General features: G+C 37.4%; 1 protein-coding gene across 4 annotated transcripts; it reads left to right on the top strand.

The window, feature by feature from the left end:
• Window positions 1-10,520: 10,520 nt before the first annotated feature.
• Window positions 10,521-24,190, top strand: LOC117419602 (protein mono-ADP-ribosyltransferase PARP11-like). Of its 4 annotated transcripts, XR_009307234.1 has the most exons (9): window positions 10,522-10,716; window positions 12,908-13,026; window positions 13,131-13,248; window positions 13,975-14,050; window positions 17,845-17,917; window positions 19,923-20,050; window positions 20,569-20,720; window positions 22,056-22,717; window positions 23,605-24,190. XR_009307234.1 is itself a non-coding variant. In XM_034032500.3 (8 exons), the coding sequence occupies exons 2-8, from the start codon at window positions 12,919-12,921 to the stop codon at window positions 22,370-22,372; spliced, it is 972 nt and encodes a 323-aa protein (XP_033888391.1). In that variant the 5' UTR covers window positions 10,522-10,716; window positions 12,908-12,918; the 3' UTR covers window positions 22,373-24,190. The 4 variants fall into 4 exon arrangements, 3 of the variants coding, with proteins under 3 accessions (XP_033888392.1, XP_033888391.1, XP_058841664.1); XM_034032500.3 differs by having other exon boundaries at window positions 22,056-24,190; XM_034032501.3 differs by lacking the exons at window positions 13,131-13,248; window positions 13,975-14,050 and having other exon boundaries at window positions 10,521-10,716; window positions 22,056-24,190.
• The last annotated feature ends 524 nt before the right edge of the window (window positions 24,191-24,714 follow it).

Here is a 24,714-nt window from a genome sequence, read left to right on the forward strand (position 1 = left end):
TGCATTTTCTGAATTCTGAAAACTCCCCCCCCCCCCCCCCCAAGAAATTATTATGAAAATGTAAGACCAAATGCTGCACTAAATAGTGTTACAGGCAACTTTTTGTAAATTATTTAATTTACTTATAATTGCGAACAGTGTCATAATACAATAAGGCTGTGATTTTTTTTTTTTTTTTTTTTTTACAAAAAGATCATTAATGGCCAATTTGACCAAAAATTGAATTGTTGAGTGTAGCAGGGCAGAAGAGCCCTGTGTGTAAAAATGGGGCAGGGCAAAGCCCTGCTAAAATGTATTGTTTGGGATTTAGAACGGGGAATTTATGATTTAAATGTATTGTTGGTGTTTATTTAAGAACGAGTTGTTGTTATGATTTGTTGTATTGTATTAAATTGTTTAGTTTAAATGTGGTCTGGCAGGGGTGATGTTAGCAGCTCATCTCCGCCAGACATCTCGTTAGAATGCGCGGTCGGCAGCGAATGAATTATTAACAGACTGGCTGTCGACCACACAGATATAAAAGTCTTGTGCAGAATCTCCAGATTGATGAAGTGTTTGCTAATCTGGAGACGACCACATGTATAAAAACCTGCAGCGTTTGCAGAATGGGGGTGGGTGTACAGAGAGGATGTACGTGAGAGAGGAGGTACAGGAGAGAGAGGAGGAACATGAGAGAGAAGTAAAGAGAAAGATAAATTGCTGTGCGTGCTGGAAGGACCTGCATGGTACTTGTTTGGTGGAGGTATTTTTGTGATCGGATTTGTTTTTGTTTGCTCTTTTATTTGGCAGTGTATTGTACGTGTTTTGTTTATTTTTGGAATAGAATAAATACGCACACCAGCACATCAACACGCAGTACCTGTATGTATCAACTTCCTGGTCTGGGGACGTCACCACGGAGCCGTCCTGCCACAGTGAGGTTGACAAGAACATCATTTGCAGACGTTCATAACCAGTAGGTGTCCAAAGAAGTAAGACCATCACTTCTGCTATTGCAGAGTCAAAGATTTCAAAGCAGTGTTTGGCAGTGTAAAAGCAAGCTATGAAAGTCAAAGGGATAGACCGAAGCTATAATTTGGATTTGTTTTTTTAATGTAGTTTGTGTTTGTTTGTTTGTTTGTGTTTTACTTTTTGGAGACCCCCCCCCCCCCCAAGAGTGTTGCAGCAGTACAGTAACAAACTGTAATGCAAGTGATGTAATGCAAATGCAAATGCAACTACAAAACACTGTACTTCATTAAGAAGAAAAAAAGCAGAAAGCACGTAGCGTGCTCTGGGCTCAGTGCTGGTAGAAACCCCGATACAGCAGTCTCGAACAGCGATGCTATTTGCTCTATTACTTTTGGAATTACCCACCTACCAAATGTTCATTAGCAGAGTGGGAAACATGCATTTGTCAGGCTGATAATAATCACTGTTTTTAAAACTACAGTTTCATGGAAACTTCTATAATAATCTGCAAGAGGCCTGCACTGTAACGTTATCTCCATCAACATCAGAATAGAAAATGTTTACGATTTTGTTTTTTTTACTTTCTGAAACTACATGCTTCTCTGTTAGACAAAGCAAAGTGGACTTTATTTTTATAGCTTGCCTACAATGCACAAATGTAAAACCTGTGGACTGTCTCCTTCTGCCATATTTTGATGAATCTGATCTTGACCTACATTTACATTCAAGGTTTGATATCCTTAAAAGTTTAACACAGTAAATTTGCACTGTAATTTTGAAATGTTTTTTCCATGATCACTTCTTGCCTTTTTTTTTTATATACGTTTTACCTCTCTGGACTTTACTATGCTTACCTATGTTTTAACATGCTTTATTGTACTTTGCTATACTTTTAGTAAAGTCAAATTTTTAGGGGTGCCAAATGAGAACACAATAAAAATAAGAACAACAACTCTATTGAGAAAATGTGTATTAGTTCACAATTACATCATTTTGTATTTATTACAACTGGTTGCAGCAGAATGCATATTGGGCTCACAATGGCAACGTGGCAAACAGTTTCATGGGGGAATAAGCTTGTGACCCTAAACTAAAACTACGATCGGGGAACGGAAACAAACTAGACTTTCAACAAGGTCTGTCTCCTGCTAAAATCGGAGGCGTGAACAAAGGATCAAAGTATTGCAGAATCCTGTAAACCTTAATCAACACATAACATGCTTGTGGAACACTGCAGCTTGGAATTAAAAAAAATAATATTTGCACCATATGGCCACCGGATGGAGCTATTTGCTTATTTATTCAAGTGATCCGAATTGCAGCCACACCAGTCAATTACTGCAAAAATCTACTGTACAAGGTGCCAACTTTTGAAGCTGAAATGCATTAAAACATAAAATGTGCCATATCATTATCATTCCAGAGGATAATGAAAACTGAGGTTTGTCTTTCAGAGACTTTAATAATGTAGATTTTAAAGCACATACACCTAGAAGGGTGGATTACTTTCTCTCAGTGTCTGTTTTCATTTAATTTAATTCCTACTTCTCTTACTTTCTGTATTTCCAATGTTCTTTACTATCACACGATAGATACAATAGGTGGCTGCTGAGGAGTTAGTACAGCTTAAGAGAGTGACACTTTAGGGGCAGGTGCAGAGAACATTGAGTTTCAATTCTTGCTTCAATGTCTTACCACAGCAGAAAATGTTTTTTGAGGGTTTGCAAGAGAATGACACCACACGCCTCAACAACGGAGAAAAACAAAACAAAGCAGAACATATTATAACTGGTCAGATTATTAGTCACCAGATCTACATTCAACTCTCCACTGCTGGTTGCAGTAAACAAGAAAAATGAATGGAAACACTGAGAAATATTCAACTGCTATGACAGCAGTTCAGAGAAGCATAGGCTACAGTGCAAATGAAGTTGTTTTTAGTGTAAACTAGATGTCATTTTTCGAGAAACAATCAAGTATAATGACTCCTATCTCCATATCACAGAATATACACAAAACCAAACACAGTAAAACATATTATTAATGAATCAATCGGTCACCGGTTTTTATCAAACAGTAAGTTGAAGTTGTTTTTTTAATTGACTGACAGAGGCACCTTAACTCGTTCTTCACTTCTGACCTGTATCTACATAGGAGAGATAACACCACTTAAAACAGCACACCAGTAAAGTAACTTATTAAATAGTTAAATAGGCAGGCACGTGTCTTTGGCAGACACCAATATTCAGTCACTTTGCTGTACCTGTTAGTTCAGGTTTCACGGTAGTTCTGTTTCTCAGTATCAGAGCACTGTTTACAAAGGTTCCACTAGACTGCACCCTGCTGCAGAAAGTCTATGAAACAGGAAGTCTTGACGTCAAACAAATGTTTGTAATTTCCAGATGGTTACAATACAACACTGAATTCAGTTGCTCTTTAAATTCAGTTTCACATGAACCAGCAAAACAGTGTCCAAAACACTATCAATACTACATGTGTTCAACTGTTAATTCTCATTGGTTGTCCATATGGTTCTGGAAATCACCCAGATTAAGTGTATAGCAACAAGTAACATCTCATACTGTTTAGGCTGCCTTGCACCATGTTTTTAATAACATTAAACTCAAGTCATACAGTCCATAATATCAAAATTGAGATAAGGATTTATATTGTTTTTTTTAATAATAATTCTATGCTGTATCTGATTTATACTTCAGCATTTCCAGCTGTAATGTACTGACAAACTGAGTGCCTTCTTTTGTTGGTTAATAAAATTTGCCTTAATCCAAATGAACAACTCATTGATTTTAAAGCACAAAGTGTTTACAAGATAGTGCTGTAAAAAAATGTATTTGCTAAATTAGGTGACACTCCTCACAATAAAACAATATATTTTAGAGATGTTAAAAATGGAAAAAGCCACAACTTTACAAAAAAAAAGTTTCATTTTGTAGAAGAAATAACTGAGAACTATACTGTTATCTATCATGTACATATTATTTTTAAAACTGTTTCAATATTCAATAAAAAAAGAGAAAAAAGAAAATGGAATCTAGTATTAATATTATTTCAATATTCTATAAAAAAAAATTGAGACATACATTTCTGGACAACAATAAATATCTCAACAAACGCCCTACCTTGTAGGATTTTCCAAAATGTAAATTTGTAATGCCTAGCATGAAGAGAGCTGAATCCATTTCTCCAGTACTACTAAAATTCCTCGTAATAAGTATTCCTTACTTAATATATTAACTTCTTTAATCTTCCTTTTGGAAATATAGCATTACTGCTTATCTAAACTGTAGGTCATTCCTAAAGAGGTGTTAAAGAGACCTAATTCAAGCCCTGGACTTCTGAAACCTGCCATTTGTCAAATAAATAGATTAATTGATACATTTGGGGCACTCATTCAGTACAGCGAGCCAATACACCTGTTGATAAATATTTACTTCAGTAACTAATCTGGAAATCACATGTGTATAATCTGCTGATTCTTGTAAATAGGCAGTGAGATTTCCCCAGCTGTTCTCACAACTTCCTCTAAACTTCAATTACGTATGTTACTGCTTCTGGTAATTCAGCATCCGTTACTGAAATAGTTTCTTTGAAACCAGAAAGCACAGAATTACATCCTAAATTATCAGCAAATGACTTTTGCAATTAATAATTTGCATGACAAAATAAAAACAAGAGTACTCCCGCATACTGAACACGCCTATGAGAGAGCATCTAAAAAGTGATTCTGTTCTGTAAATTTGAAAATGACTTCTGTTTCAGTATGGCACATTAGTGCACTATATATATAGCTTCAGAGCTCTGTCTAACGTTTAATATTTGAAGGCGAGGCTGCATACAGAAGAAGATTTAAATGAGCTTTAAATCAGTCTAGGGCTAGACGTGGGACCAGTTAGTTCACCTTGCACAGCAGTTCACTTTACACTTCAGCATTCTATTAAAATCCTTGTATTTTACAACCAAATGACATGAACACAGTCATACATATCTTAAAGGAAACACTTTGACAGTGACCAAATATGTATGTAGATTTCCATCAAGAAGTAGCTTCTGAAGTATTATTAATTTAAGTCTCTTTGTCTCTGCGTGTACTGTAGGCGATGTATAGGTGCTCCAGTGGTTCGAGAAAGGGGCTTGTTTGTTACCAGGAGGTTCCAGGTTCAATCCCAGCTCAGCCACTGACTCACTGTGTGCAATTCTGAGCAAGTCACTTAACCGGATGAGATGCAAAACCGTAATTGTAAGTGACTCTGCAGCAGCAGCTGTGATGCATAGTTCACCCCCAAGTCTCTGTAAGTTGCTTTGGATAAATGCGTCTGCTAAATTACTAAATAATAATAATAATAATAATAATAATAATAATAATAATAATAATAATAATAATAATAATAGTCTCTGCAAGTCACTTATATAAAACACATTAAAGGCTACACTTTCAACACTTGTATAATGTACAATACATTTCTACAGCACCTTTCACCAAAAGCATGAGAAACATATAATTACCAAGGCTTTTGTTTTACACTTCTCATTAGCAAAACAACATTCTCACATTTATTTTTAACAAAGTATTTTTGTTACAGTACCTGTCCCTATTCTCTTCTTCTGTTATTTCCTGTGTTCTACACATAGCACAGAATGTGATTGTAAGGCACTGGTGAGGTCACATTACTTGTAACAAATCAGCTATAGAGCAAGTATAAACAAAACACCTCAAACTAAATAATAAATAACCTCTGATTTTTGTTTTAATTTAAAAGGTAAGACAATATTCTTGCTACAGTATACCTTTAAGGCACTGTCTTGAGTTTAATCATGGACTCCTATTGTCTGCATACAGTAATAGGGTAAACCGTGCTGGTTCATGTACAGTAAGAGAAGTAGATTTTCTTTTGGAGATACCTTTCGATAGGATCAGCTGTTGTAGCAGCAATTATACAATACAGGTACACTAGCTTACAAACCCACATGAGGTCTCATCTTTGGATGAGAAGTGGAAACTAAAGAAATGTCTCCTTACAGGTCAGTTCTGCCTCAGAAAAACTCACAGCATAGCTATCTGGATTCTTATCTGGATAATTCACTTTTTGATTGCCTTTAGGTACATGAAACTGTGGCTTATTTGATCACTGATTCACCACACTGTTGTTTATCCCACTTAAAAGAAGGAGGGGGGGTTACTTTGTTTCATGCATGAAAGTACTGAAGGTTTGCCTTCTGTATGGCAGCCCCTTGCCATCCCTCCAGGACAAAAGATACTGGGTAGAACAACACTTATTCATGACTGTATAGTAGGTGCTCAAGACTAGGGTATTCCCTGCCAAAAGAAAAGTCTGACTCACTGTGGATCTGCAGTGAAAAAACTGTATTTAAAAAGATCTATACTGAATGATTTGTTACGTTAGAAACAGCTAGCATGTACTGTTATAACTATAAAAGGTCCTACAAAATGTACCCAGTACAACATACAATACTCCCTCCCACAAGGTGGAAAGTGCATCAGTTGAGCAGTATACAACTGAATGGAAAGGCAAAATGGGACAATACCTTACATGGAGAAAGTACCACTTTTAGTGAATGAGTCACATCTACATAACAATCAACTGTTACCGTACAATTAATCTTACTACAGTTTTGGTCTACGTTGTTGGAAATGAACACCATACTTCATTCACTAGGTATGACTGTTTTTAAGAGCAAAAACAAAGCATTCCCCCTAGTACAACGGCATGTGAAAGTGATTTAAGAACAGTGTGTGTGAAAACTGCACACAAGAGCAACATTGTTTGTATTAGTATTAAACAAAACAAAAATGATAAAATGTCAAGGAAAGAGGGAGCAGGGCCATTCCGTGTCAAATCAACCAAAATCCAGGAAAATCCCCGCCTCAAGATTTAGGTGAAGTCAATTATTCCACCACAAGTCCTTCAAACGCTCATCTATAACTCATGAATGCTTGTTTCAGAACTTTGCAAGAATCAATTTTTAAAGATGGCAACAAAGAAAAAACAGTACCTCTGTAGCGCTATGACAAACTACTTGCATGTAAAGATCATACGCATTTTATGGTTTTGGTTTTATGGATTTATTGATTTATACACATTTTACGGTTTCTCTTGGTTTAAAATCAAACTATTTGCTAATATAGTACAATATAACCCAAAACAACATAAATGCGTGTTGTTCATGTTTGTACATTGATTAAACTGTGAAGGAGGTTTGAGGTAGGAAGCCATTTAATAAGCAAAACAACACCCTCCAGGGTGTTCAACTGTGGACCAAAATCTGCACCCCCAGGCTAAGTGCACTTATGCAGCTGTGGGGTTTGAGGGAGCACTCTGATTGGCTAGTGACATTCTAGAAGGGGAGGTGGACCATTACACAAACTTATTTTGTAAGAGCAATAACAAGACATTGGGATGTTCAAAAACAATCTAATATCTGCATGTCCAGGCTTTTAGCCATCTCATATCTACATGTATCTCCCTGAATCATACTCACTAAGTTGATCTATTAGCTTACAGTAACCTCCATTTGGCTGTATGTTTATGTGTGTTCTAGCCACATCCTGTGCTGTGTGGTAAAATGCACATCTGTGTTTGTTGTTCTCATGTTCAAGTGCCACATGACATACACTAAATGGATACATGCCTGCAACAGCATATGTGGGTGTATATAAAGATTAGAAAGATATCAAGAAAGGTTAGCATCTCTTCTGCAGAACAGAGGTAGCAGCAATATTTGATACAGTGTCAATTATGTAGAACTGTATATAGTTCTTTGAATTGAATGACAGCTTACATACAAAAAGAGTATTTCTATTCCAAAGCAATATGACATAATGTACAGGATTTTATACAGCAGTGTATTTTGCTTACTTCATGTAAGTTTGATAATTGAATACGACATTTTACAGACATTAGTTAGTTGCAGGTTAGTTGCTTGTGGCTGAACAATTTACAAATCCTGAATATTCAATCAATAAGGTTTGAAAATTAAGTGTTTTTTTATATATTTGTTTCATGCTATGCCAATTGCTAGGTATTCTGTTTTTATTTTCTCCTTCAGTTTTTTGGGGGGCATATAATAACCATTGAATAAGTTGAAGGAATTTAGTGTGCTTTTGCACAAGTGTAGGGGGTCATCAATAATATAGGCTATATAGGCTAGAGAACAGGAAGTTCAATAGAAGGGGGAGACATGTTTTTTGTTTTCTAATGTTTTCTTCTTACATGTCATTTCCTTTTTTTGTAACACCTCAAATCAGGATCAGAACATCAAACAGAAAGCAGTTTGGTTGCGATAAGTTTAAATATCATCAAAAAATCACTTTACTCAAGAAAAAAAAATTGTACTCTGTGTGGTTCAAGCAATCCATGGTGATTCCCCAATGCTGTAGAATGCTCTACTAGAACACAGCCATGACTTATTCCAGCAGGGTATAGTTCTATCAAATTGACCCTTAAGCACACATACTCAAGAGGACAGCTCCTAACCAGCAATCTGAACATGCAACCACAAACACATTTCTTCCTCCTTCTCTAATTGAAAACACATTTCATTTTGAGCTTGTCATAATAGTTGCTTCGTGTGTTAAGAAAATTCCAGCTGCCACAACATTTTTGGAAGCACCCAACTTCCAAGTTGTATTTCTATGAAACAGCAAATAAACAAATGAAAGCAACATCACAAAACATGCACAGTAACAATCTTGCAGATTAATCACACTTCCCCTATGCTTTTTATACATTTACCTGATTTGATCACACTTTATCATGTTTTCCTTTTTATGATGTACTACACTTTATCTATGGTAAACTTAAAATAGAAGACAGCTAAACAACCAGTATTCCTGTTTATTTAGACACGCCTGTGCCTGTGCCTCATATGATTTGCCTAAAGCCCCGGTGTGACAAATTTAGGCTAAATTGGCTCCAACATGTATTTATTACTGTATTTCCATTCCATCTTGCAATTGTTAACGAAAACTGCTCAGAGAGTGCATTGCTTGTCTGCATATTATACCGGTAGAAAATGTTGCTCGTATAATAAGAATGGTATTTCACTAACCACATTTCCAGTGGTGATCACAACTGCTAAGTAGTCAGCATTGAACAGATTTAAAGAAGGAGGGAGCATACTTTATATAATCTCCCCCTCCCCCTTCCCTTCCCGCAACCAAATCTTACAAGCCCATTACAATACGTGGGGTTGTTATTGAAAGCCCGATTTTACCACTCCCACTACACATTTTGAAATACAAAATCAAACAAGTTCTCTCAAAACACTATCTTTAGTTATTTTCCATTTGTATTAAGTTGTAACCACTACATGGAACTCAGCACTACCGTATCTGAGGGTTAAACGCAACATTACGCTCAACAGAAACACATGACTGGCTACGTTGTTTTTGCTATCCATTCATGTTTTTCAGAAGAAAAAAAAAGCGCAACAGTCTGTATGGTATGTACGCTATTGTACCTTAACTCTCTGGTTTCACACTTGTTGGTCCAAGGCAAAAAAAAAAACATTAAAAACATTAAAACAGCGTATGTGGTTTTCTAGGTAACAATTACACTCGAAAGAAAATGTAAGCCGTGCATAACAAACCCGTTTTTGCAAAAACACGGGTGCTCGGATGTGCTTGCCAACACCACGCAATATACCGTAAATCTGAAGCTCTGGACAATGGAATTTGCAGTTAGTTCATCTATCGATGTATATTTTTTGTTTGTTTGTTTGTTTTGTTTCAAGCCATTACGGCGCAGCAAAAACAGTGCAAAATGGATGTGAAGCAAAAGAGTTGCTCTTACCTTTGTGTTGTCATAAATTTAAAGGGCTTGTTGTTTTACGGTACCAACTACCAGCTGACGTTTACAAGGAACAACGTGTAGTAGTCACAGTCGTGTTGTTTACAGAGTTACTGCCAGCTGTGTGATTGGCCCGCCCCTGTAAGGTAGTGGCAACACCCCGAACTTGAGACTTTCTTGAACTTTCAACACACTGCTCTAACGTAACGAGCATGTACGCTAGGTGGAGACTCAAAACCACTATGAGAAAATGTTCAGCAATTTTTCACGGTCGAGGAGAAATATATATATGGTGTCGGTGGGCTATATACAATATATGTAATTCTACGTTGTAAATAAACTTTAATCTCTTTTGATTTTTTTTTTTGCGCAGGTAATTGTGGACTTGAGTGCTCGTTACAAATGTAGCTCCATAAAAGAAGAAAGTAATTGATAGCTACGTTTCAGCTTTCGCCCTCTTCAGATAGCATGGTAGAAATAGCAAGGTAGACTGATGTTACTTATGTTTGAAAGTTTGGAAGTTGCACAGTGACTAACAGATGGATGTTCTAAGAACTATGTTACATAGACAGAGGTGAAATATAAAGAAGTCAAATTATGTCAATGGTACGATACTAAAAATATAGTTCACATTATTGCAGTTAGGTAATTCACATTACTCTCTGAGCAGGACAGCAACACCCTTTCTTTAGGTTTCAGTAGGAGGGGACGAATTATTTTTTAGTGTTTGAAACGTCACCATGCTGTTATTGGCCTATTTCTTGTGACGTATTAATGCGGAAACAGAAACCAACAGTAGAAGTGGAGAAATAGAAACTTATTATGGGATCAAAATTCCTCCAAATTTAGTTCAACCTTACCAATTAATTGCAGTACAGTACCAGGAACTCGTTATGGAAGCGTAGAGACACACAGAACACTGTTATATGAACATAAGGTAAATCATGGTTTCACGCTCTTTTTATTGTTATTGTTAATAGCAGCTGTTTATGTCAGTGTACTCGTCACATGCAATACCGTGTCGTTTTAGTTTTTATTTTAGATAAAGGTTGTCAGATAGTTTACTTTTTAAATGCAAACCCTGCTGTATTTATACTAGTACAGTAATTACACTATGTAACACAATTTTTGTTCCTGGGTAGTAAGTGTTATTTCCTAATTGCTTATGCCTCAAAAGTATAGAAAATGGCTATTATTCCCCACAAACTTTGCTTTTGTGACCAGGACAGTGATATTTTGAAATTGACCTATTTCCAATGAGAAAACGGGCGAATTTGTGTCTTTTCGTTTACATAAAGTCAGAAAGAAACAACATATGAATCCAAATTAACATGTATTTATACTAAAGTAATACAAAAATGACTACAAAAGATTTAGAAGTGAGTAGTTTTTCGAGATTTACGATTATACTGTAAATCACTTTCATGAATCAGCCCCCAAATGTAGTCTTCCATCATGTTCTTGTTATACTGTCCTTGGTAGCAGCGTTCAAAGTCCAGTATATCCTGGTGGAAGCGCTCGCCTTGCTCCTCCGAGTACGCTCCCATGTTCTCCTTGAATTTATCAAGATGAGCATCAAGGATATGGACTTTGAGGGACATCCTACAGCCCATTGTGCCGTAGTTCTTCACCAGAGTCTCAACCAGCTCCACATAGTTTTCGGCCTTGTGATTGCCCAGGAAGCCCCGAACCACTGCGACAAAGCTGTTCTGAGCCGCTTTCTCCTTACTAGTGAGCTTCTTGGGGAATTCATTGCACTCCAGGATCTTCTTTATCTGTGGTCCGACGAAGACACCGGCTTTGACCTTTGCCTCAGACAGCTTAGGGAAGAAGTCTTGAAGGTACTTGAAGGCTGCCGACTCCTTATCTAGAGCTCTGACAAATTGTTTCATAAGGCTCAATTTGATGTGCAGTGGTGGCATCAGCACCTTCCGGGGGTCCACCAGTGGCTCCCATTTGATGTTGTTCCTCCCCACAGAGAACTCGGTCCGCTGTGGCCAGTCCCGCCTGTGGTAGTGCGCCTTGGTGTCCCTGCTGTCCCAAAGGCAAAGATAGCAGGGAAACTTGGTAAAACCGCCTTGGAGACCCATCAGGAATGCCACCATTTTGAAGTCTCCTATGACCTTGATGCCATCTCAGAAAAATGCAGATATGTATCCACTTAGGCAGCTGGAACTAAACTGAACTGGTGGGCTTAAGGCCCCTGTATTTATACTACTATTTATATTACTGGAAAGTTCTAGAAAGTTCTAGAAGCTACTCCAAGTTTACTCAGCACTGAATCTATCTGGAATGTTCTGGAAAATAGGTAAATTTCAAAATATCACTGTCCTGGTCACAAAAGCAAAGTTTGTGGGGAATAATAGCCATTTTCTATACTTTTGAGGCATAAGCAATTTGGAAATAACACTTACTACCCAGGAACCAAAAAAAAAAAAAAAATAATTGTTACACAGTGTTATGAATATGTTAGTAATACCGTCAGTCAGATTTCATGCAAAATAGCCTACACCACACAGTTTCATAATAGTTTTTAAAATTATTATTATTATTATTATTATTATTATTATTATTATTATTATTATTATTATTATTATTTTTAAAATCTAAAGTTTCAAGATAAACTTTCTGGTGTAGGTTACAAAGTATCACATACCAATCTAACATGCGACAGTTGCATTAAAGAAATCACAGCAGTCTTGATCCAGCTGTACTGTACAGTATTACTGTCAGTAAACCGGATAATCTCACATCATTTGAGATACGAAAGGGGTAAATATCATTGCTCCTGTCCAACCATGTTTGTACATCAGATTTTTATTTAAAATCTCAGCAGCAGCAGCTTTCTCATGATTTGGCACTCAAATGGTTTATTATAAAAATGGCTAATAGGCACATAGAATTGTTGTGAACCATAAGTTAAAATGTAAATGGCTAACATTACTTTCATGAACTGTTCCAAAATGTTTGACCAACGCTAGAGAACACAATTATTAACCCAGTCAGTCAGCTTTGATCACATCCTCTCAAATCTAATCATAACTCCTCTATACCAAGGGCCATCAATCAATTACAATCTGAATCTGCTATAAATCTAAACTAGACAATTAATTTCTGTTTTATATCAGACCATGTCAGAATGGCAGGGTTTGAAGAGGTTGAACATATGGAGGTTGCTATGGACACCTCAGATACACCATGGTGTTGGTTTTATTTGGCTGAGTGTGGAGTGTGGCATATGTTTGAGGTAAGTGTACTATAAATAAAGTTTGACTTTGCATCTCATTATGAAATATATATTAAAATACAACTTTGAGATGATCATTTTAACATCTTTTTTAATCTTTAAAGCTGGGTTCAAACTGCCAGTGTTCGGTGAGCAGTGAAGAAATTGAAAGGAGTTACAGAATGAATGAGCGAGGCTTGTCATTCACTACTGCTAAATATAACTACATGTTAGACTTTTCAGGTATTGCTGCTTTGTTTTGTTATTTTTATTTATTTATTTAAGGATAAACAAGGAAAATAACTTACCTTTTTTTTCAATTTTATTTTAGGTTAGGCAGGGTGGTAAAACACATACAAACTCCAAAACCTTTTTAGAAAAATCTTGAGATATTTAATGAATAACAAACTGTACTGTATAATGCATCTAATTAGTCTTTATATAAAGTGTGAGTTAAAGTTGTGTTGCATGGATCCAAAGTTTCTTATACAGTAACAGTGATATTTTATATTTGTCTTAAATTTCAATGCAGAAGTTCATTGCTATTGGTACTCAGTAGTGTAGATGAGGGCTAAAGAGGGAAAGGCTGCTTTTCTGGTTGTGAAATTAGCACATTATATAACAGACTCCATTTAATACCTGCCTACAAAATCATTTTAAAATAATCACTTTGATTTACTAGTATCTGCACACCCTTCATAGGCAATATCATATATCCAGTGGGAGGTTCTCTGTTAAGTCAGACAGCCACACCCTGTTGACTACCTGCACCACACATCAACATTATCTGAATTTGTGCCTCTTTGTGTACATGCATTTCATGCCTTAAAATAATAGAGAAACAACAAATATTTACTATAATGCCTATGATGCCTGACTTACTGTATGGGAGCGCCTGTATATTATAGTTATGTATGTCTGGACCCTCTTTTAAAAAAAATGTTTTGTCTTTTTTTTTTTTCATCCAAGAGATGAAACAAATCAACATGTCAACTGGAAAACAGCGTCCAATCAAACGTGCCCCTTATTGCATAACAGCTTTCAGGTGGGTACAGTAGCTTCAAGGGACCTGATTCCACAGCCACATTGTTGTCTCCTGACTATGTGCTGTTGTATATAACAATTGCTGTCAGTTAGCAAAGGAAAATGAAGTTGATCATGCCAGTACTACTTGCACTGGGTTAAGTATGACAAAACATGGATAGAATGAGATCACATGATCTTACCGCGGGGATGGCTGCTTGCTGATAGAGCTCCTGTTGCCACTTCGCTATTTCATTTATAATTGAACAACTTACGCTCTTTATGTTATTTTGTGATTATTTTTTATATAAAAAATGGTTTACTTACCATGTTTGGATGGCTACTTCACGATGGAATCCGTTGCTTCCCCTCTATCCACACTGGAGGGAAAGCGTATGAAGAGGTCACAGGGCCCTGGTGATTGGGACGTCCGGTGGCACAGGATGCACGCACTTTCCGTGGATCAGTTCAGGAAGCAATTGATGCGGCTTTGTGGCCTGTGAATCGAAACGTAACTGAAACAGCCACTATCCTCAACGCTGTTAAACAGGAGTTTTTTGATATTGCTTCCTCCATGAAACAAATAACTGCCAGGCAGGATATCACCAGAGCTGATCTTCGACAACAGAAAGACAAAATCAATCAGTGCAACGCTCGTACTGATGCTATGCAGGATAAGATGTAGTAGGATAAGGGGCGGCAGTGTAGAGTAGTGGTTAGGGCTCTGAACTCTTGACCGGAGGGTCGTGGGTTCAGTCCCAGGTGGGGGACGCTGCTGCTGTACCCTTGAGCAAGGTACTTGAGTGATCCACTTTCTTCAGCAGAAAATTCTGCATTGGTATCCGACCCTCAAGTCCTCTGATGATCACCCTTTTCTAGAGTTAAATAAAGCGCATCATGTATACGCAGGTGGCCCGCGGGATTCCAATAAACCATGCACCATGATATTTCAATGCCTTTGTTACAGTGGTCCACAACAACTCCTCCAGGCTGCTCTAAAATCCGCTCCTGTCATCGTACAGGGGCAAAAGCTCTCTTTTTATGTGGATTACTCTGCTGTAACCGCCGTGAAGAGGAGAGCCTTTGGTGAAGTGAGAGCGAAGCTTTGCTCCCAGGGAGTGGACAGTTTCTTGGTGTATCTAGCTGTTATGAAGATTAATCATGCAGGGGAGCATCTGTCTTTCACTACTCCTGAAGAGGTCAATTTTTTTTCTTTGCTCAGTGTCTTCAGGATACAACAGGGGTTATTGATCCCTCTGCACACAGGGCCCAGCGCTTCACATCCCTTAGCCCAGATGTATCGATGGACTAACTTTGCTCCGGATTACTATTTTTTTGTACCTTCACGGTATGGAAGTGAAAACTTTTGGAAAGATCTATGACTCAGCTACACTTAGCCACCGCTAATACTATGGCAGCATGGGATACCGATAAAGAGGCACAGTTTTTGAGTCAGATCAAGTGCATATTATGGCATTTCCTCCTAGGATAATTCAGTTAATGTAGGTATATTCTTTATTTGATATTTTTTATTTTCTAAAATTATTATAAATAATTCACAAAAAAACCAAAAAAAAACATGGATAGAATCAGGTCAGTCAACATTCCTGTGGCAGAGTGGGTCCCAGGTCCCTTGTCCCGTGCTCCTATACACCCTGCTGTGGTGTCTGGACCTCAGGTTGCTGGGCCCAGCTCCCAATGTGATGCTTCACCGGGTACAGTTGATCACCTGGTCTCCTGCTGTGCTCCCCCTGAAACCTCAGACGTCATTACGCTGTCGGTAGATGTCACTGGTGTTCCCCCTGCCACCTGCTTGGTTCCCCCTGGTGGATCAGACATCGCTTCGCCGGCTCTAGGGCTCTCACCTCTGCCTGCATGTGCAACCGCCCGGTCACCGGCCTGTGCTTCAGTCACCCCTGCCACCCCGTTTGTGTCCCCTGTCGTCGGTTCTCGGTCACTTCCCGGGGGCATTTCAAATGGGTAAAAAAAAAAAATGGGGGTATAATAATTGATCAAAACTGATCAAATAAATAAAATATTATAGACTCCAAAAAAACTGGCTTTATGTACTTCTGGTACATAACATGAATCTTACAGACTATAGTGCCTCCTGACAGTCCATGCATTTTGCAGCTTAGGTAAGCAATCCTTTTTGCATCTGAAATCATCTGTAAAGTTGGCATAAATTCCTATGGAATGAAGCTACCTGCAAGCTCTTTCACTGGCACTGAACCAACAGTACAGAGTTAAGATGTTCTGTGTTAACTAGGGCAGGAGCCTTCCTCTTCTTGAGGACTGCACAATCTTACATGACAGTTCTTCTGGTCAAAGTTGTGTTTCATTGAGTGTATCAGAAAGGTTATTTGGAAACTGCCTATCTGTGACATGTATGTAAAGAACCACATATTCAGTTATGATGAAAGGTATTACAAATTTATAACTCTCTATCTATATAGCTATCTTTATATATTAGAGGTTGGCACTGGTAGAAAATCTGGAACCGGGTACTCACCGTGAAAAATACCCTTTTTCAGGTAATGATAAAAAAAAGAGAAAGAAATCACATATATTAATGTTTTAAGTGCATGATACATATTTAAATACTATATAGTACACATACCTTTAGTCCCTTCAGATCTGTAGACTTGTGTAACCTTTTTAAGTACTGGAAACATCTAAATAATAATAATAATAATAATAATAATAATAATAAATAAAGCATCTCAGTTTAAATACAGTTATTAATGTTAAATGCATATCGTGCTGCAGGATTCTTTGCAACCATATATTGGCCATATTCCGTTGTTGTTGTTGTTGTTGTTTTTAACATGGCTGTTATGTTCAGTTTTAAACTAATGCAGTAGCACAGCACCGCTATTACGTTGTGGACTGTCGCAGTAGCTTCTGTAAATTGAGCCAGTTGGTTTTTGACGGTAGTAGCAAAAGACAACTACGTCTGCTTGGCTGTAACAATAAATTGCTGTTCCTGATCACTAAAGTCTGTCCTGTGAATACATAACAATGGCACTGAAGCAAAGCATTGGGTGGAATTTCTTTACCAAGCAGGAGAAAACAGAATTTGCAAACTCTGCCAAGGAAATATTTCATTCATAGGAGCACACTTACTTAATGTGCTCCACATTATTTTATTTATGTGCTTATTTATTTTTAAATCAATGCTACTTATTTGATCTTTTTGGTAAGAAACTATGTCTGTGCAGTAACTGTAGATAAAGCATTCCGTGTGTTGTTTTCTGTAAAACATTGGTATCCTGTCAGTTAAGAAAAGGCTTAATGCAAAAGCTTGTACAACTGTATTGTCATATTTCCTACATTTTCTTAAAATTCTCAAATTAATAAATCGAAACCCGGGTAGTAAAAAGAGACCCGGGTAACGCTGCGTAATTTAAAACCCGACGGGTACCCTGGTTTTCGGGTACCTGTGCCGACCTCTAATATATATCTCAAGTTGTTTAAAAGAAGTGAAAACAAAGTATTGACCATCTTTAATATGTGTTTACTTTCACCTTCGGAGGTCTTCACCTATTTTTACCATTGGTGTCATCAGGTGTGGATGGATGTCCCAGTTCCGGTGTGGGAAATCTGCACTATTTCTGTACACAGTTGCATTGTCTCTTAATGCTGTTAGCCATTCCATTGTGGTGTACTCTGGAAGTACTATTTTTTCACAAATTCCTACTAGACCTTCATTTCAGAAAGTAAATTAGTTTTTTACAGCTAGATACCTAGTTCCCTGTGTATGCTTTAAGTTACATACATTTGCATACATTTTCTTCCCTTTCTTTTAACATATAGGTTGATCAGCGAGGATCAAGCCATTCCAGTTCCTCCGTATTGGGAGAAGGTTAATACAGAGGAACCTTATCAGGTAAGGTAATAGGGCCAGTGTTATTGTATCGAACTCGTGGTATAGTAACGAGAGCTTTCATAGCAAGTGATTTTCAACCAAATGTGTTCATTAAATCAATCCGTTATGCTTTGAAATTGAGTCGATGAGGTCGTTAATGAGCACGTTTCTCGTTAAAAAGCTTGTCACAGGTCATGTACATCACTTCCTGTCTCAACGACTAGATAAGCAAAATGCATGTTAACGGGATGACGAAAAATGAATGGAAGCATAATTCGCCGTTATGGAAACTACTAGCGTACAGTGAGACGGCTCTCCCACCAGCGAGCAGCAGCCAAATGGAAATGGGAATATCTATTTTGTGTATAATTTGTAAACTTCATTTAAAATTGTGCATTTTGTCATGCAGAATGTACATTTATTTAGATAACTTCACATATAAAATGCTGATTTACGATTATCTGGCGTGTGGGTAAAAATCGGACGGCGCAGATTAAAAAAAAACAATTTTTTTTTTAACTATATATTGGATGGGGGGGGGGGGTAAGCCATGTATGTATATTGGTTGGAATTTATCTATGTATATTGATAGATAATAGTGACCCCTCTCTTCTAAATATAGCACTACACCCCTGGTTATAATACATGCATACAAATGTGTGAAGGTGAAAATGTACACTGTACATAAAGTGTGGGGGGAGTCTGACAACATTACGAATACGTTGAGGCAGCGTCACATCCGCAGTCTGTTAAATTTCTGTTTCAGGGTGAGATATATATATAGTCTTTTAAAACCCTCCTTTTCCAAGTGTAAATTAACTCCTAGTGATAGTGGATAAGTGCAAATGGTGTATTACAGTTCTCTGTGAAATGCAGGGGTGAAAGTGATGTCCGGGTTTATGCTGGCTTTCACTACAGCTCCGGATCGTGCTACTGGTAGTTGACAGTTAACAGACACTAACAGACACAAGACAAAACTCACGGTTCATGATACTGCAACACAGACTCCTTGTAGGTTTAAAACACTAACCATTTACCAAGGAACAGATCACTTACACTACGCCCCCCATTTATACCCTCGCTCATGACCCCTAGGTTAACGAGCGCATCCGCTCCTCCAATCCCTGGATGCCACGCCGTTTCCCGTCCCAGTCATTGAGTTTGGGTACCGTAGCTCCGCCCCCTTCCTAAATGACCGACTTCCACCAACCCTAAGGAATAATTTGTCGTGCCATTTAGTTAAGGGTACTCTGTTCCTTTTATACAATGCCCACACAGGTCGGGAGGGAGATCTAACACCAAGAATCATTCGGTCTCTGTCACATGTAGTCTCTCTCTCTTGGTTCCTTTATGGTATGGTTTCTGTAGATTGCTACGTTTTGGTGATCATAATGTACAGTATGTATTTAAGTATGTTCAGTATGTCACACATTTTGACAAATTGGTTTGGTCACACTAATGGGAGTTAGACTTTTGTTTGAAATTATTTGAATAACCTTTTAAAAATTAACATAGTAAGCAGACCCCCAGGACTTTGGATTAGTGTGAGAATGAACTTACAGTAATTGTGGTATTTTCTCATAAAGGTCCTTACAGAAAAAGTTATTAGAATAATGTATAGCACATGTTGTGAAAGTAAAGCACTGCTAGAATCTCAATAGTTATTTTGGGATGCACCTGCTAAACCGAAATTAGCCATAGTTTCACCAGCAAATCTAAATCTCTGTTTAGTCTAATGTAGCTGTACAGTTGCCTGTTGGGACTGTTATTGTAATGTACTTTATCCTAAATGAGTAGACAATCAGTCAATTAATCTTTATTTTATGTAGTGCCTTTCATAGTGGACCACCATCACAAAGCGCTTTATAAGATACATTGCTTCTATAAAATAAATCTTTGTATACTGCAGGCTGCATCTTTGTGTGTTTAGGCACGATGTTAAGCTGAGCAAATCATTGATTTATTAACCTTAATAGGTAAATTGGAATTGTTTGCATTTAATGCTCATAAAGGTAATCTCTTTCAGTTAATCCATTTGCAGGAAGATACCAATGAATACAAGGAAGTGGCTAGACTTTTTAAAAACACAATGCACGTCTGCATTACAGCAGTCAAGAGAATTCAAAACTTAGATCTATGGGAATTCTTCTGCAGGTAAGCTTTAATTAGCAGGTAACTACAGAGTGCATCAAAGGTACGAGGATGTAACAGTCATGGTCTTTTTAATTTCTTTTACAAACATTACAAAACAAATGGTTGTCTCCAAGTACTATCTCTGCATCCTTTTTGTTATAGCTGATATGTGACCAGTACATTTTTATTTATTTTTAATAAAAAATGGAATTGTGCCAGTTAAATTCTCATCAAGCATGAATACTTATTACACACCAAACAAACTACCATAAAGTTGTAAAATGCAGCACATTTGTCCAGTGGAAAATCTGCTGCTGTTCAAAATGCATGATCCAGTGTCTAGACCATAAGTGGAAACTGAACCCACTGCATTGATTGCTTTGAGGTGATACATTTCAAGTTACATTGGCCATAACTGGTACTTCAAGATATTATCACAGGGCCATTTGTTCAGTATTTATATTACTGGAACTACTGTTTGTTTATTTGAAAAAAAAAAAAATGCATGAAAATAAGTGTCCTCTTGGATCTTTTTAAAGGAAAAAGGCCCAGCTGAAAAGACGAAACCAAGGTGCAGAAATTGAAGAAAAAATGATGTTTCATGGCACCAGTCATGAGAACATAGAAGCAATATGCACAAATAACTTTGACTGTAGATTAAACGGCAGCCACGGAACTGTGTTTGGAAAAGGTGGGTTGTTAATCATCTTCTAATCATACTGTAGCTTAAAATACTTTGCAGCCAATAAAGTGGGACCTCATGGCTCACCTCAACAGGAAATCAATAGGATTTAGGAGCATGACGTCTAACAGCCATTCAGAATGACTAGGGTTAGTAGACGATCCTCTTATTTAACTGCTTTATATATAAAGTAAATTGTTATACTGGAATTTGCACTAAATGTCACTGGCACCTAACAAACACTAATCACCTTCGCTACTGTATGTGTTAAACAATTTGGACTGTAAAGCCTCTATGGGGTACAATTGGGTGCATTTGAGACTACACCATTTATTGCCAGTGGTACATACTTGTGTGGAAATAAATCTTAAGACCCTGTTGCTTGCTGGATGCTGCTCACTCGCTTCCCTTCTGAAGCATATCATTTCAGGGACCTTATAAAACTTAATGCAAACAATGTAACGGTACTACAGTATGCCTGGAACACCTGAACTTGTGTAGGCACAAGTACCGGCAGCAGCTCACAAACAGCATCAGCGGTGAAAAGTGTTTGTAACTTTTATAGCACTTTGTGTGCTAAAGGTAGCTCAGATAACTACACTGTATTGAACACAAAACTACAGTTATAAAACACAGGCCCATAAAGTTGCTGAGACCATGGCATAGAAAACTGTGAGCAATAAAAAATACAAAAATACACTGAAACATTAAATCTCCATCTTGAAGGTCATTCACAGTGGACAAGATAAGTTGGCTGGTACAAGACTGCACAAATGTGTTTGTGTTCAATTTGAACACCTTGTAATTAGAATAAGGACAAAGGGGTGTGGTGTCTCATGGAGGACCTCAACATAACAGTTTGAAATAATTAATCTTGTGATCTTGACATAACATAACATGACTGTAAAGCCCCTTTCACATTGGCACTCCTACCTGGGTCCCAGTCCAGGTTCTGTTGATTGAGACACACCATGAGCCAGATTGCAGCAGGAATGAAGAAACATTTGCTCTAATCAACATTTGGGCCGATGGGAAGCTTGGATGGAAGCGTCCGTAACATGCTGTTTCTGGGGCATTGATATGTGCATTGTGCATTTGCTTTTGTCACCCAGGTCAACCATGCCTCTTTAAAAGCAATGTGAAGTTGTTTACCTGACCCGCATGACACCGGGTCCCAGCCCAGGTAGCGCATGCCAGTGTCAAAGGGGCTTAAAAATGGTATGACTATCTGTTCTTGGTGTTGCACTGTTAGATGTTAGATGATATCCATAATACAAATGATCTAAACTATGCCATTCTACTTATAAATTGAATAGACCCACTGTACTTGTTCATTTTTTTTAGGAGCCTACTTTGCAAGAGATGCAGTGTACGCTGCAAAGTTCTGCAAAACAAGTGAAAACCATGGAACAATCCTGAAAAAACATGATGTTGCACCTAATGTGTTTCAAGCTCAACCTCACTTTAAGTCATTGTTCCTCGTTCGGGTACTTGTGGGCAGTTACACGCTTGGAAAGAGCCATTACTGCAGACCGCCCTCGAAAGACATGAGTTACATCAACTTCTACGACAGCTGTGTGGATGATGTTAACAATCCAAAGATTTTTGTGATCTTTGATAACAACCAGATATATCCAGAATACTTGATAGAGTTTACCTAATTGTACTGTATGTTGTTTTTCATGGACTTGAATTTACTGGGACTTTTAAAATTTAGAAACAGTTTTCCCAACACTGGAAAACATTTTTTTGAAGGAAACAGAATCTCCAATAGACACAATTTGAATTTAGCTGAAGTTTAATTTTCTAAAGGCATATATGGAATTATTTCCTTAAATTAAATGTTTAATATTATGGTTTTATTAAGTGCCTTGGGAATATTTAATTGAAGCAACAAATTAATTATCGATTAGTTATTCATATTATTTATTTGTACTTTGTAATTTTTTTCACTAATTTAGTGTGTGTTCAAGCAAGGAATTCATTGGAACAATATTCAGACTCTGGTAAGTGCGTCATCTTCCACCCTAAGTTTGACTTTAAAATGAATACCAGTAAAGTACCAGTAAATCACAGAATATAAGGATGTGGAATCCAAATGAAATTTGATGGTAAAGAGATTTCACTTGTCATATAATCCTAACCGAGTTATACCACTACTTCTATAGGGATGCCAATTACAGAATGGTTATATACTGCGATAAACCCTATGTCATACACTTGTCTTGTTTTTATACATATATTTCAAACCACCAAAAATTGTGAAAATGTGTTGAAAAAAAAAAAATATATATATATATATATATGCGTCTAGAAAGTGTACTGTTGACAGGCACTGGCGCAAGTCACATCCTGTGACAACAAAATTGACTTTTTAAAGGTATGTTAAAAACACTGCCTATTTGCTGTAAAATGACTGGTGTGTGTAACTCCCCTAACAACCAGTCATTTTACAACCCCCAGCAAAGTTTTGGGTGCTTATCCATACGGATGTCGGATTATTTCCTTGGATACATAACCGGGTCTAGAGATCTAAGCTGTACTGTACTGTACTTTTAAATAACAGCTTAGAAAATGCAATTTAGATCTGTTATGTGAAATACATATCACAACCCCAAAGCCACACTTGCTGTATACATTTAAATGTGATACTTAGTGTTTTTGTAATTGTAGAATCTGTATGCCTGCTTACATTAGTGTTTCTACTCTATGCAATGGCAGAAAAGAATGCACACAATAGTCACTGCAGCTACCATGGTTATTAATTAATTAGTCATATAGCAAATGCTTTTATCCAGAGTGACTTACAGAGACTAGAGGGTGAACTATGCATCAACAACTGCTGCTGCAGAGTCACTTACAATAGGACCTTGGTTTTACATCTCACCCAAAGGACAGAGCACAAGGAGGTTAAGTGATTTGCTCAGGGTCACACACAGTGAGTCGGTGGCTGAGCTGCTGGGATTTGAATCGGGAACCTGCTGGTAGCAAGCCTCTTTTTCTTCAATCAATGGATCACCAATCCTACCTGGTTGCTATTGTGAATATTGAGAAACCCTTTTTACCATTACAGTTGATTATTATTTACCATTCTTATTTGAACCATTAATTATAGGAGATGAAATGGAGTTGGAAATGTGCATGTGATGTATATAGGTCATGGTGAACTGTTTTTTCAAGTTACTGATGACTCTAGCTTTGTAATTACAAATGTCACTGACACGCTTGTTTATGCATTGAAAAGGTTTTATGAAAAATCTAGTGTTGCATATCCAGCTGTCACCGGGTCAACAAAAGCTCAGAAGAACCAAAATCAAACCAAAGCCATGCTGCAATGAGAACACTTCCACCTGACTCATGAGTCTGAGGCAATCTAACAAGCACTGTACTCTGCAGACACAAGGTGGCGATGTTACACAAAATGAGCATAAAGACCTTTATTAGCTCGCTAAAGAACCGTCATTGCTAAGCATAGCAAAGTGCATTGAACAGTACACACTATTGTTATTGTGTGTACTATATGTATTTTTATAATATATACTACTCCACCCCACTTCCTTATCCTCACTACTGTACATTATGTAAAAAAAACATTTAAATCTTGTAATCCTAATTTCTGTGTGAATTGCTAAATATTACTGGATAGAGACTTTTGTTGCTTCGGGGTTCACATTGTGAAGTTGGCTGTACTTCATTTTCTTAGCTGTAGCTTAATCCTTTAACAACTAATAACAAGTGTGTACTAAAAAAGGTACCTGGGACCTGCAGTTCAGGTGTCAAATTACTTTGCAAATAGTTTTTTGGTTATATTTTGGGTTTACAGTCAAATACATTTGAAAGACATGCTTCTAATGATTTTTAAAGCCTGATCTTTAAGGGATTTGGGATTACAAATATGTATTGTATACTGTAATATATACACAGGCACTTTTTTACACAGAGAACTGCTTGATGAGATTCTGGGATCAATAAGCTACTAACGACCAAACAAGCAAGATGGGCC

The sequence above is a fragment of the Acipenser ruthenus genome, chromosome 14 (genome assembly GCF_902713425.1).
Source record: "Acipenser ruthenus chromosome 14, fAciRut3.2 maternal haplotype, whole genome shotgun sequence".
NCBI lineage: Eukaryota > Metazoa > Chordata > Actinopteri > Acipenseriformes > Acipenseridae > Acipenser > Acipenser ruthenus.